Below are 11,978 nucleotides of genomic sequence, written 5' to 3'. Positions count from 1 at the left end.
TTCATCTGATCAGAATGTGCCAGTGTATTTGTGACGTTGAGTCTTACGTTGCTTGTGTTGATCAAGTTTCCTGCCGTCACTCGGAGCCCTGGTTATCCGAGTGACTATAATTATTATAGTGTTTCTGCCTGCAGTGCATTTTATATATAGTTATCTCTTTTCGGGAGTGTTTTTTTGGCTTTAGTATCTCTAACATTCCACGAGGCGTTGAAGTGAAGTAGAGCAACTCGATGTTCGGACCTCCACTTTGTGATCTACTTTTATTTGCCAGTAGGAGACAGCCTTGTTATAGAAAAGCACTTTTCCCAGTGTTTATTGTATACGGTTAGAAGAGCATTAGATTTCAAGGCCACTCAAGACTTGTGGGTGTAGATTATGTGTGCCTTTATTACTAGAGAGTTAGTGTGTGCTGAATACCGTATGTACCTTAGCGTGAGAATGTGACTTCATGACCTATGAACTTCTTCGAATTTATAAATTTTCGGAGCCTTAATCCGTTTTTATTCTGAATGACACGCCCAAGAGATGAAGCGGTGTGTTATTGCAATGATTGCCTTTGAAGTTTGGTCTTGTAATAAAATTCTACAAATATGTAAACAAATGATATCAATGTGCAGAAGGTAAAACAAAGAATTTAATCCTCATCGTGTTAACGTAAACATTGAGACTCCCGTAGGGAGTTAGTCCCGTCATTCCTTTTACTGTACCTCCGCTCATATTCTCTTTCTTCGTCTTATTTTCCATCCTCTCCTAACACTTAATTCATAGTGCAACTGCGAGGTTTTCGTTCTGTTACACCTTTCAAATCGTGTACTGTCATTTTCCATTTCAGCGCTGAATGACCTCGTTCGTCCCAGTGCTTGGCGATTGGCCGAAATTCTATAAATACTGAGGAGGTGTTCGAAAGGCCTTGTTCTGTCTCTTGCATATTAATGTAATTTATGTAGATTTTGGAATTTTGTTACAGAAAAAGTTATCACGATAATGTGAAATTCGTAGCGATGTCTTTTGTATTAGAAATTTAGTTTTGGAACGAATGTTTTTCAGTTAGTTCGGTTGGTGTACTTCAAAATCATCCGGGAGACTTTTCATGTTATTTTAAAACTCATATCAACAGAAAACCTAAAATGTATAGAAACCTTTCTTTTATGTCAGATGTTTTAGGTGTAAATATCAATAATTTTCTGTGTAGAAGCAACAATAAAGTTAAAAGGAAATTATACAGGTGACTGATCTCGGGAGAGGAATGGAAAGTGCCAGGACTAAAAGAATTTATTGATTGTAGAGAAAATTGAAAATCATGTAAGTTTTGTTCAGCTGAAAGAAATTTGAGATCATTTGTGTGTTGGCTGATTTCATCAGGTCGCGAAACCAAGGGGATAAGGTATTTTTACCAATACTTATATTTTTTTTATACGTTTACTAACCGTATTCATATGAATAAAACTTTGAAGTTGAATTAAGGTTGTAGAATATTATCGTTAGAGCATGTGCCAGGCGTTTTAACCGATCAAGGTCTATAAAGACCTTGTAACCGATATTCTATAATAGACCTTGAAAGTTGAAATTCAAGTTGGGGTGCAGTGATGACGAGTCAAACAAATAATTATTCCTTGTAAATGAATTAACTTTTTTCCATATCAGGAGTAAGGTTGATTTTTCAGACGTTGGTTCCCTCGTTGGACGAGTGGTTTGCGTGCTCGCCTACCCATTCGGTAGTCCCGACGTGGAGTCAGGGGAATTTGTTTCTGGTGATTAGAAATTAATTTCGCCATATAATGTGGTTCGGATCCCACAATAAGTTGTAGGTTCTTAGTTACGTAAAAATATCTATTCCTTCAGACCAGCCCAAGGAGAGTAATACTTAACTTTTTACAGAAGTTGATTCAGGGCTCGATGTACCCGAAAGTATGTAGCAGTTTGTGTTTTATAAGATTTTCTGTTTAAAATCCCCTATGTAGTTCATATAAGTAGGGAAATATGGAGACAGCGAGTGAGTGAAGAAGATAAGGCGATTTGAGATGTTATTTTTTAAAGATTTTTATTAACCTTTTTTTCGTATCGAAAGCTCTTGTTGTGGACTGGGGAAAGTGAATAGCATCAAGCATTGTCATTATTTTTATTTACGCTGCTGATTCAGCGAATTAGCAAAAGAAATCTATTATTGTCACAATCAAATAACTTAAAAAAAAAAAAGGTGAATGCGACTTAGTCCCCATTGTTGTTTATCAGTGATGAATAATTGATGTATAATCTCTGTTGCGGTGTTGCCTACCGTTACAAAGATTATTTTTTGACTATACGGGTAATATCCGTTTGTTGTTTATTCATTGTATTAACTATATCAGCCTTAAGTGTTTTTTTCCAAGTGTCGCCGTTCCAAATAATAGTATCTAAAATTTAAATATCATATTCATAATGGTAGTCTTAAAAATGTCCGTATTTTTTTAAGTAATGTCTTTCGTGTTGTGTTGGTATTCAGCGGGATATCTCTACCAGCCCTTTCAGTTTGATAAGAGACTGAGATATCGTTAATTTCACACATATATAATAAAAAATGTGATTTCCGTCAGCGTCGTGCTTTTCTGTTTGACGTGATGTGACCTCCAAAGTAAACCTTAATTTGTATCTATTTCGTAACAGAGTATCGAAGGGCGGCCTGATTTGCTCGTTTTTATATGAAAAGACCTCGTAGCTTTGACCTCCCAGAGTGAAATTTCAAGTCGTAACCCCGCCTGGCTTCTGAGGGCGACTCGATGATGGAAGGTGCCCGCGTGACGAGATGGAGAAGGTATGGTCATGTTGATGGGTGGTGGTTAACAGTATGTAGGGGAAGTATGTGATGGGAGAGAGGAAATCATAGTAACACGAGGTAACTCGAGACCGAGAAGGAAGTAATATATTGGACGTTAAAAAAGAAATCTTTGGTCATAAGTTGGTGTAAAAATGGTCAGATTCTCTCTCTCTCTCTCTCTCTCTCTCTCTCTCTCAAGTGATGACGTAGAAAATTATCTCATGTCGAGGATCTTTGTTAGAACCACTTTTGTGTTGAGAGGTATTTCTGTTATCTTGAGTCAAATTCATTTTGGGCCTTGTGACTCCTAATCATGATGGATTGTTGGTAATCAAAAGATTCTCTCCTCTCTCTCTCTGATTTCTCTCATCTCGTCTCTCTCTCTCTCTACTCTCTCTCTCTCTTTCCTCTCTCTCTTCATACTTATGGAAGCTCATCCAGATATATTTACATTTTGCAATTATAATTTCATATGGTATGATCGCCTTGATGTGGTTGTTAATACGTAGAGTTAACCTATATTGTATACGGTGTTCATGCCAAAAGATTTTGAAATGTGTAATAAAACATGAGCATTTCAGCGACTGAATTTTAAATTGGTATACAGATACGAAAAATATTTATGCTTTGAGTTTGTAAATTTTCATGAAAAGGAAGTTGCATATATATATATATATATATATATATATATATATATATATATATATATATATATATATATATTTAGACATTTCAACTTATGTCGGGGTTTTGAGGGTTTTGATGCAGTGGTGAAGGAACTTTGTTTGTATTTTTGTTTTCATTTATGCATTTTTAATATATGTATTTTTTACGTTGTCAATTTTTCCCATCTGCCATGAATTGCCTTTGATTTTCTCTCTCTCTCTCTCTCTCTCTCTCTTCTCTCTCCATCAATGATTCTGAAATGTCTGCCATTCTGTGACTTGTAAGAGCCGGAGGTTTTATTGATTTGATTTCGTCTGGAACTGATTTCATCGAATTCTTGTCAGGGAAAGGATTTCCATCTTAAGTTTTTTATTGTAGGAAAGTTCGATTATCGAGTCGTTGTATGCTTTAAGAAGATTTTAAATAATGTATTTTTTGCAGTGTCAGTGCGCCGCGCTGTCTCGTCGACCCCTGGCTCCTCCCACTTTTTAGCCTTCCACTTCCTTTCTACAGTCTTGCTCTCCAACTCCTCTAACTATTGTTTCTTTTTTTTTTCTTTTTTTTTTTTTAATACCATCCATAGTTCCTGGTACTTCACATGTATTTGACGGGGACGGGAGGTAAATGACTCAAAGTGCCCCAGTGCTTGGCTTGATGTCCGAAATGCCATATATCAAATGGCCCTATTCATCCTCATGTAAACCTCTACACGACCGTTCCTTCCTCATATAATCCCTTTCTTTTTCCTCTATCAATTAAATCTTCTTATAGCTTTCGTTCTCATCCCCACTTATCTGTTCTTGATCCTTCTCTCTTACCTCATTCTTCCACACATCCCCGTAGTGGGGTAGGGCCGTCAGTACACCCCTCATCCGGTGCGCATATTCCCGAGATGTATGCTAAAGTAGATTCACATCAACCATGCATTTGATGTCTAGGCCAGTCCCTTGCGACGCTCCTGATTGGCTGTTGATAAGCCAGTCGCAGGGCTGGAAACTCTCATTCTCTATCGTATCCTGAGGGACACGTCTTTCAGGAGAGGTGGAACATACATCCTGCCTTTGTGAACTCTCGAGAGAGACTGGGAGTTTCCAGCCCTGTCATTGGCTTATCAACAGCCAGTCAGGAGCGTCGTAAGGGACTGGCCTTGACATCAAATCCACGGTTGATGTGGGTCTACTATAGTATCACACCAGCCAATTTCCAGCCAATCACGGAGCTCGCCCTCGTAGTGACGTCACCTGCTGTGGGCGGAGTTAGTAAACAGCTTATCGAACCTCTCTACACTAATGTCCCAATGAAGGAAGCCATGAAAATAATGGGAATACGTTTGCAATTCTAATGAAAAACGAATTCGCACATTTATGCAACCTTCGTAACACAAGACAACTATTTCATCTTTAATGATATGTACATAAAAGAAATCGTAGGGATTGCTTATGGGAAATCCTGTGTCTGTTACCTTTGCTAACATACGTATGAGGTCCTACGAACAGAAGTGGTTGCCGAGCAAGCCTAAGGAATTGAACCCCTTTCAAAACATTACGCGTGTGATATTTCCCAGATACTTTAAAAACAAAAGTATGTTGCGCCTTAAAAAGAAGAGTATATTGCACCGTTCATCGACTACCTGAATGCTTAACATGTAAACACTAAATTTGCAATGGAAAGAAAGTCAAACAGCTTCCTATTCTTGGTTTATTTGTAGAGAAGAACTCAGAAATAGGTATAGCTTTATCTAGAGAGCCCACCTTTTCAGAATTCAGCGTGGATTTCTTAAGCGCTTGTTATGAGAAATGTAAAACAAATACTATTATATGACTCGACTCTTGCATTTTACTTCAAACTATAGTCACAGTGCATTGCTAAGAAAATAATATCTATCATGCATACTTATATATATATATATATATATATTATATATGTGTGTGTGTGTGTGTGTGTGTATTTATATATATATATATATATATATATATATATATATATATATATATTATATATTTATATATATATATATATATATATATATATATATATATATATATTGCAAGGTTCAGCGTGAATTTCTTAAGTGTTTGTTATGAAAAATAAATGACGAATACTGAATACTGTCATGATTCTTATCTACATAACTGACCTTTTAACATCTAACTATGATGTTTTTCATAAGGAAATAAGTTTTATTTTTACATTATTTTTTTTAAAAGCAATAGTTTTAACAGCGTTTTCTTTTACAGCTATGTACATAGATTCCAAAGCAGATAATCTAATTTAACCAAACAAAAGTACTGTCCAGAGAGAAACCTAATATATTTAGTTCCCACTTTATATAAAGTTCCATATATTTATAATCAGCGGTTGGATCCGTGGGGTTTAGCACTTGCCATATTTTCACTAATATTCAGTGCCAGGTTACGTGGGCGTTTGTTCTTCCCCCTGAAAGGACTTGGCCGTCGTCTTTTACTAATGGGAGCTGCACACGTATTGGTCTGTCAGGTCCTCTTCTGGAAATGGAGTTGGGCTGACATGATATTTTTTTCTCGGCCTGCACTGTTTTTCTTTTTTTTCAACTCCGAACCGATATTTTGTAGGAAGCTATTTGGATGAATTCTAGTTTTGACGGATGCTAGCTCGTTGTACTTTCCTTAAAGTCTGTGCGGTGTCGTGATTTCCAAGACTCGTATCTAATAGTTGAGTTGAATATAGAATTTAGGCCAAAGGCCAAGCACTGGGACCTATGAGGTCGCGCTGAGATGGAAATTGACAGTCAACGTTTTGAAAGATGTAACAGGAGGAAAACCTCGCACTATGAATCAAGTATTAGGAGAGGGTGGAAAGCAAGATGAAGAAAGAGAAAATGAATGGAGGAACAGTAGAAGGAACGAAAGTGGTTGCAGCTAGGGGCCGAAGGCACGCTGCTAAGAACCTTAGGTAATGACTACAGTGCACCGTATGAGGTCCACTGATGGTACTACCCTCCCTACGGAGATATATAATAGTGGTGGAGTCCACAACGGAGCTTGAGCACAAAGGAACAGCTGCTCATCCTCAAATCGAATGCATCTGTGTCCTCAGTACTATCTACACTTACATTACCTACTTTTTTTTCTCTCTCTGACGTGCTGCTTATAGCTGTCCCGATGTCTCGGTCATCATTATCTTTGTCCTCAGTATCTATCCTTTCATTACTTATATTCACTGACCTGATACGATGTACGATATCATCTGAAGGTATCGTACGTTTTTGTAAGATTATAGAAATGTTCTCAAGTTAAGTCTCTTGCGATCTTACAATTTGCAAAGCAAACACTGGTTGTCGTAGTAAAATTTTAAGCTCTACTAAGGATTTATCTTTTATCTTTATCCTTCAAAAATGGGTGATACAATGGAAAGAAAGCGGAGTGGCAGTGGAAGTTAGCTGGTGGCAGCTTCACCCACAGTGATGACGTCACTTTAAGCGCGAGCGCTGTGATTGGCTGGAAATGGGCGGGTGCAATACCAGTATACATTTCGGGAATATGCATCGGGTATGCCAGGCTTTACTTAAGGTTCTCTGCAGCGTCCCTTCGGCCCCGTAGCTGCAACCCCTTTTATTCCTTTTTACTGTCCCTCCGTTCATAGTGTCTTCCGTCCATCGTACTTTCCACCCACTCCTATCAATCGCCCTTTCAGCCGAGGATAACCTCGAAGGCCCCAGCGTCTGGCCTTTGGTCTAAATTCTGTATCCTATTCTATTCTTCCACTAGAACCTCGGATGCTGCAACTATATGTATAGGTGTCTGCTTAGATTTCCAAGAAGTCATTCAGCGCTTAATTGGGTTTTACGTCTAGGACACACATTTTGGTTTCAGCGTTGTCCGTCTAGAGTCGTTGGCGATTCAAGTTTTCGACGGCCACAGATGTTCACAGTCGAGAAAGAAGAAGGCGCAGATGTTCCCGCCTTTATGGCGAATCTGAAATCGATGAGGGAGGGAAGTCAGTCCTCCATAATTAATTCGGTAATTAAACTTGCCCTTTTCGCCTTGCTTTCGTCATCTTAAATTTCATTATTTGTATGTTTTTTCAATTATTTTCCTTTGTTTGTTACTATATTTCTTTTGCCTACATTTGCGTTGTCTTGTGTAACTGCGTTCAGCAAGTTTGGGTATTTTGCACTGCTCCGTTTGGGTGTGTACGAATAAGTGATGGTAATATGAATAATGAAAAAGAAACCCACAAATTCACTTTGTAACTTTTTTGCTTCTAAGTATTTACATTTAATTTTACTCCACACTCGAGTACTTTCAGGCCCTATGACCCAGCCTGACATCCCAAACATCTCTTGAAAATGGGCCACAGATAGGGCCTGAAAGTACTCGAGTGTGGAGTAAAATTAAATGTAAATACTTAGAAGTAAACAAGTTACCAAGTGATTTTGTGGGTTTCTTTTTCAATCTTCAGAAGAAAACTGAAAGAAGTTTTTGTTTGGTTCAATATGAATAATATTATTGATAATAACCTCATAATCAAACGAGTCACTAAAATGGTGAAACAAATCATAATCATGTAAGTGTGTGTGTATATATATATATATATATATATATATATATATATATATATATATATATATATATATATATATATATGTATGTAGTATATATGTGTGTGTGTGTATGTATATGTATATATACATCATTGTGAATTTGTTCATTTTAGTGACTCGTTTGATTATGAGGTTTTTATCAATAATAGTATTCATATATATATATATATATATATATATATATATATATATATATTATATATATATATGTGACATTTTTATCACAGTGATTTTATGTACAATCATTAAGCTATATATACGTCGTATAATGTCGAATTCAAGCTACTTCGGGAATATCTCCGAAGGGGATTTTTTTTAAGTAGTAAATGGAATAGCAGTAAAGTCTCGAACTCTGGATACACTACTACCTTTCCAACGACTCTAGTCGACGGCAACCACTAAGCCATCAAGAGAGTTAATTAATGATTGTATATATATATATATATATATATATATATATATATATATATATATATATATATATATATATATATATATATATATATAGACACATTATTGTGGACTTCCCCGCCAATAACAGTGTTAACAAGCAGACAGTCTGGCGCGTGGGCCTAGCCTAGCGTCTCAGTGTTCGGCCTGCGGAGATCTGTGTCTTCCTTGATACTAACGTTAATGATAGTAGTTTCGTGATACTAACATTGATAATAGTTGTTTCGTGCCAGTGCCCTTCGTATTCGTGATTAGCTCCGCATTTTCCGGGTGGTGATTCGATGTTATATTTTCTTCTCCTCCTCCTCTCCGCGGGACATTGACACCTGTTGACAAATTTCCCTTGATTATGCAAATTAGCTAGTTAGTGAAAAGACTTCTCACATGTAGTATATAACCCGAACATCTGTCAGAGTGCTTTAGTTAGATATGTACATATGTGTGAGTGTGTGTACACACACAATCTGCATTTACGTTCCTTACAAAGACATACACCGTATAAAAATGTGTACATGTGTACATTTATGTAGATGATGTGATCTTCGTTTATCTCTCTCTCTCTCTCTCTCTCTCTCTCTCTCTCTCTCTCTCTCTCATCCTTGGTGCTACACGAAATGCATAAAATTATCCGTTGACATATCCGTCCTCCTCATTCTCACGTAGCGCCGATGCTTGCGTGAGTTTGGTTTGTATTGATGCATATAATCGTAAACAATTTTTCTTGCACCTTTCTTCAACAATTCGAAGCTAAAATACAAGACCTTTTCATCCATGAATAGGATGAAAAGACATTCTCTGAATACGTTCATTCCTTCCAGGGCAGAGAGCCTCTGTACCTGTTCTATTGATCTACGTTCCCGTAGGGCGGCTAGCGCCGTCAGTGCGCCTCATGCTATGCGCTGTATGTAGTATACTTAACGGTTCTTAGCAGCGCCCCCTCGGCCTCGAGAGCTGCAACCCTTTTCTGTCATTTTACTTTACCTCCTTTCCAAACTCTTCTACCAATTGTTTCATAGTGCGGCTTCGAGGTTTTCCTCCTGTTACACCTTTCAAACCTGTTCACTGTCAGTTTCCGTTTCAGCGCTGACTGACCTCTTAGGTCCCAAGGCTTGGCCTTTGAACTAAGTTCTCAGTTCTGTTGTATTCTGTGTTTCTTACTAAACTATAGTGGTGTTATTTATCGCTAAAGATTCGTGGGAGTTTCCCTCGTTATTTGTGTATTTTTTGTCTTTATTAATTGATTTATCTTTTTTCCTGTATTTTCTTTTGCCTTCTCTTACCTCCCAGTGAGCACAATATTCTTTGGGAGTTTGAATTTAAAGCCAATGACCCCTGTCAGGGCTTGTTCCATATAAATAGGGTTCGTCTTCTGAAATGATGATAATAATAATAATAATAATAATAATAATAATAATAATAATAATAATAATATTGAGTATTATGAAAATTATCTCCAATCTCAACTTCTCTTCTCATCTCGTAGATCACAACAGAACAGGTCGGATCCACCTACAGACACTCTCCGAATGAAGTTCCTTTACCCTCAGGTGGACTCATGGCACCTGTGCTACTTCGTCCATGAATTGATCCCCCCCCCCCCCCCCCCACACATTCCCCCAAGGTTGCATAATTTCAGCAGCCATGAGCCAGCTCCGTGCCCACAATCAATACACCCTCCGACTTCAGAGGCGTGTTACAATACGAATTCAGTACCATCCTTTGTTGGCTCTCCGTAGGCGAGCAGTGCTGTCAGTGCACCTCTTGCAGTTCACTGTGGGCATTCCTTAAGGTCCTTCGCAGCGTCCCTTCGGCCCCTAGCTGCAACCCATTTCATTCCTTTTACTGTACCTCCGTTCATATTATCTTTTTTCCATCTTACTTTCCTCAACCCTCTCCTAACAGTAGATTCGTACCAGTGCAGCTAAGAGGTTTTCCTGCTGTTACACCTTTCAAGCCTTTTACTGTCAATTTCCATTTCAGCGCAGACATATTCAACTCATATGTCTGAGGTAGCAGTACCTCTGGGTATTCTCCTGGGATGAGTTGGTATCAGTTGAGCATACCCCTTGGAATATGTACTGCCTTAACTATATTGACCAGCAACGGTGATTCCATCGTTGTTGAAGATATCTCATCTGAAAGTTCTGGAAATGGTTAGGTTTAACATTCGTGAACCCGCCAATTTTGAAAATTGTGTATGATTTTCATGAAGGTAGAATTGCAATCATAGTTGGTTCTCACAACTTGTTAACCGATTGATTTTCTGAATATGTATATTCCCTTTTTCGTAAAATATTTTGCTAATGATTATTTTCAATACCGCAGGTGTAATGAATGGCTAATGAAAGGAGCATTAGTCACTATTGAAAGCTGAGTGAAATTAAGGTTTTTGAAATTATCATCCTTTTCATTTCATTTCGTCTCATTCCATCGTATTAAACACTGAATGAACCTGGTCTTATCTTAGTGCTCTGGTTATGCTCCTCAGTTCTATAACACCTGCAGGTCACTTCTCCCTCTCACCCCTTCCCTGCAAGTTCACTTCCCCTCAGGTAGCGTCCCTCTCACCCCTTCAGCAAGTCCCCTTCCCCTCAGGTAGCGTCCCTCTCACCCCTTCCCAGCAGTCCCCTTCCCCTCAGTAGCGTCCCTCTCACCCCTTCCCAGCAAGTCCACTTCCCCTCAGGTAGCGTCCCTCTCACCCCTTCCCAGCAAGTCCACTTCCCCTCAGGTAGCGTCCCTCTCACCCCTTCCCAGCAAGTCCACTTCCCCTCAGGTAGCGTCCCTCTCACCCCTTCCCAGCAAGTCCACTTCCCCTCAGGTAGCGTCCCTCTCACCCCTTCCCAGCAAGTCCACTTCCCCTCGGGTAGCATCTTAACACCAGTAGGCTTCCACTTCCCCCACCAAGTCCCACTTCTGCTCAGGATCCCCCTACTGTAGACGTCTGCCCCTAGTCACTTGCTCCTCTCCTCTGGTGGCCTCAGAACACCTGCAGGCCTCTTCCTGCTAAACAAGTCCACCCTCTCCCCCAGATACACAACACCTGCAGGCTTCTGCCCTCTGCCGAGACTCTGGGGAAATGAGTGGATTGCACGTTTTGATGACCCTGTTTCTTCTTCTAAGCTTCAGAATTCTCTTTTCCTTCTTTGTTTTCATTTTAATTGGGCCTAGGACATATAAGGACATTATTGTTGCCTTGAAATGGTTAATCTTTTCTTTTTTTAATTTAAAGCAGCTGGTATGACTTATCAGTAGTACCACTTATACGAATTTTCCAAAAGATTTTGATTATGATGGATACCTGCTGCATTTTAGGTTTTTGGTACCAGGTGTGATTGATTTTATGACTGCCAGTGCTACGACTCAGAAGCAGGTGTCTGGTCTATGCGTAACATGTGACCAACCTGGAAATTGCCATTCTAAAGAGTGCAGGTTCATGATGTCATTCAGTGATGATACTACTCGTCTTTTCTTCGTTTGTGTGTGTTT

General features: G+C 38.8%; 1 protein-coding gene across 12 annotated transcripts in view; it reads left to right on the top strand.

Annotated features, from left to right (window-relative positions):
* The window catches only part of LOC135217042 (leukocyte elastase inhibitor A-like), a 125,771-nt gene that overhangs the window by 15,503 nt on the left and 98,290 nt on the right, over positions 1 to 11,978 (top strand). For 6 of the 12 annotated variants that reach the window (XM_064252636.1, XM_064252644.1, XM_064252639.1 and 3 more), the window contains exon 1: positions 2,645 to 2,791. The exons of 1 other annotated variant lie outside the window; for it this stretch is intronic. In XM_064252636.1, coding sequence (XP_064108706.1) covers positions 2,757 to 2,791 — 35 coding nt within the window. In that variant the 5' untranslated portion in view covers positions 2,645 to 2,756. Of the gene's footprint in view, positions 1 to 2,643; positions 2,792 to 11,978 lie in introns of those variants that run through there. 5 more of the 12 variants (XM_064252638.1, XM_064252645.1, XM_064252637.1 and 2 more) reach the window with 1 other exon arrangement.

The sequence above is a fragment of the Macrobrachium nipponense genome, chromosome 7, assembly GCF_015104395.2.
Source record: "Macrobrachium nipponense isolate FS-2020 chromosome 7, ASM1510439v2, whole genome shotgun sequence".
Lineage (NCBI taxonomy): Eukaryota > Metazoa > Arthropoda > Malacostraca > Decapoda > Palaemonidae > Macrobrachium > Macrobrachium nipponense.
The sequence above is the reverse complement of the archived record's forward strand: the minus strand, read 5'-3'. Positions and strand labels throughout refer to the sequence as shown.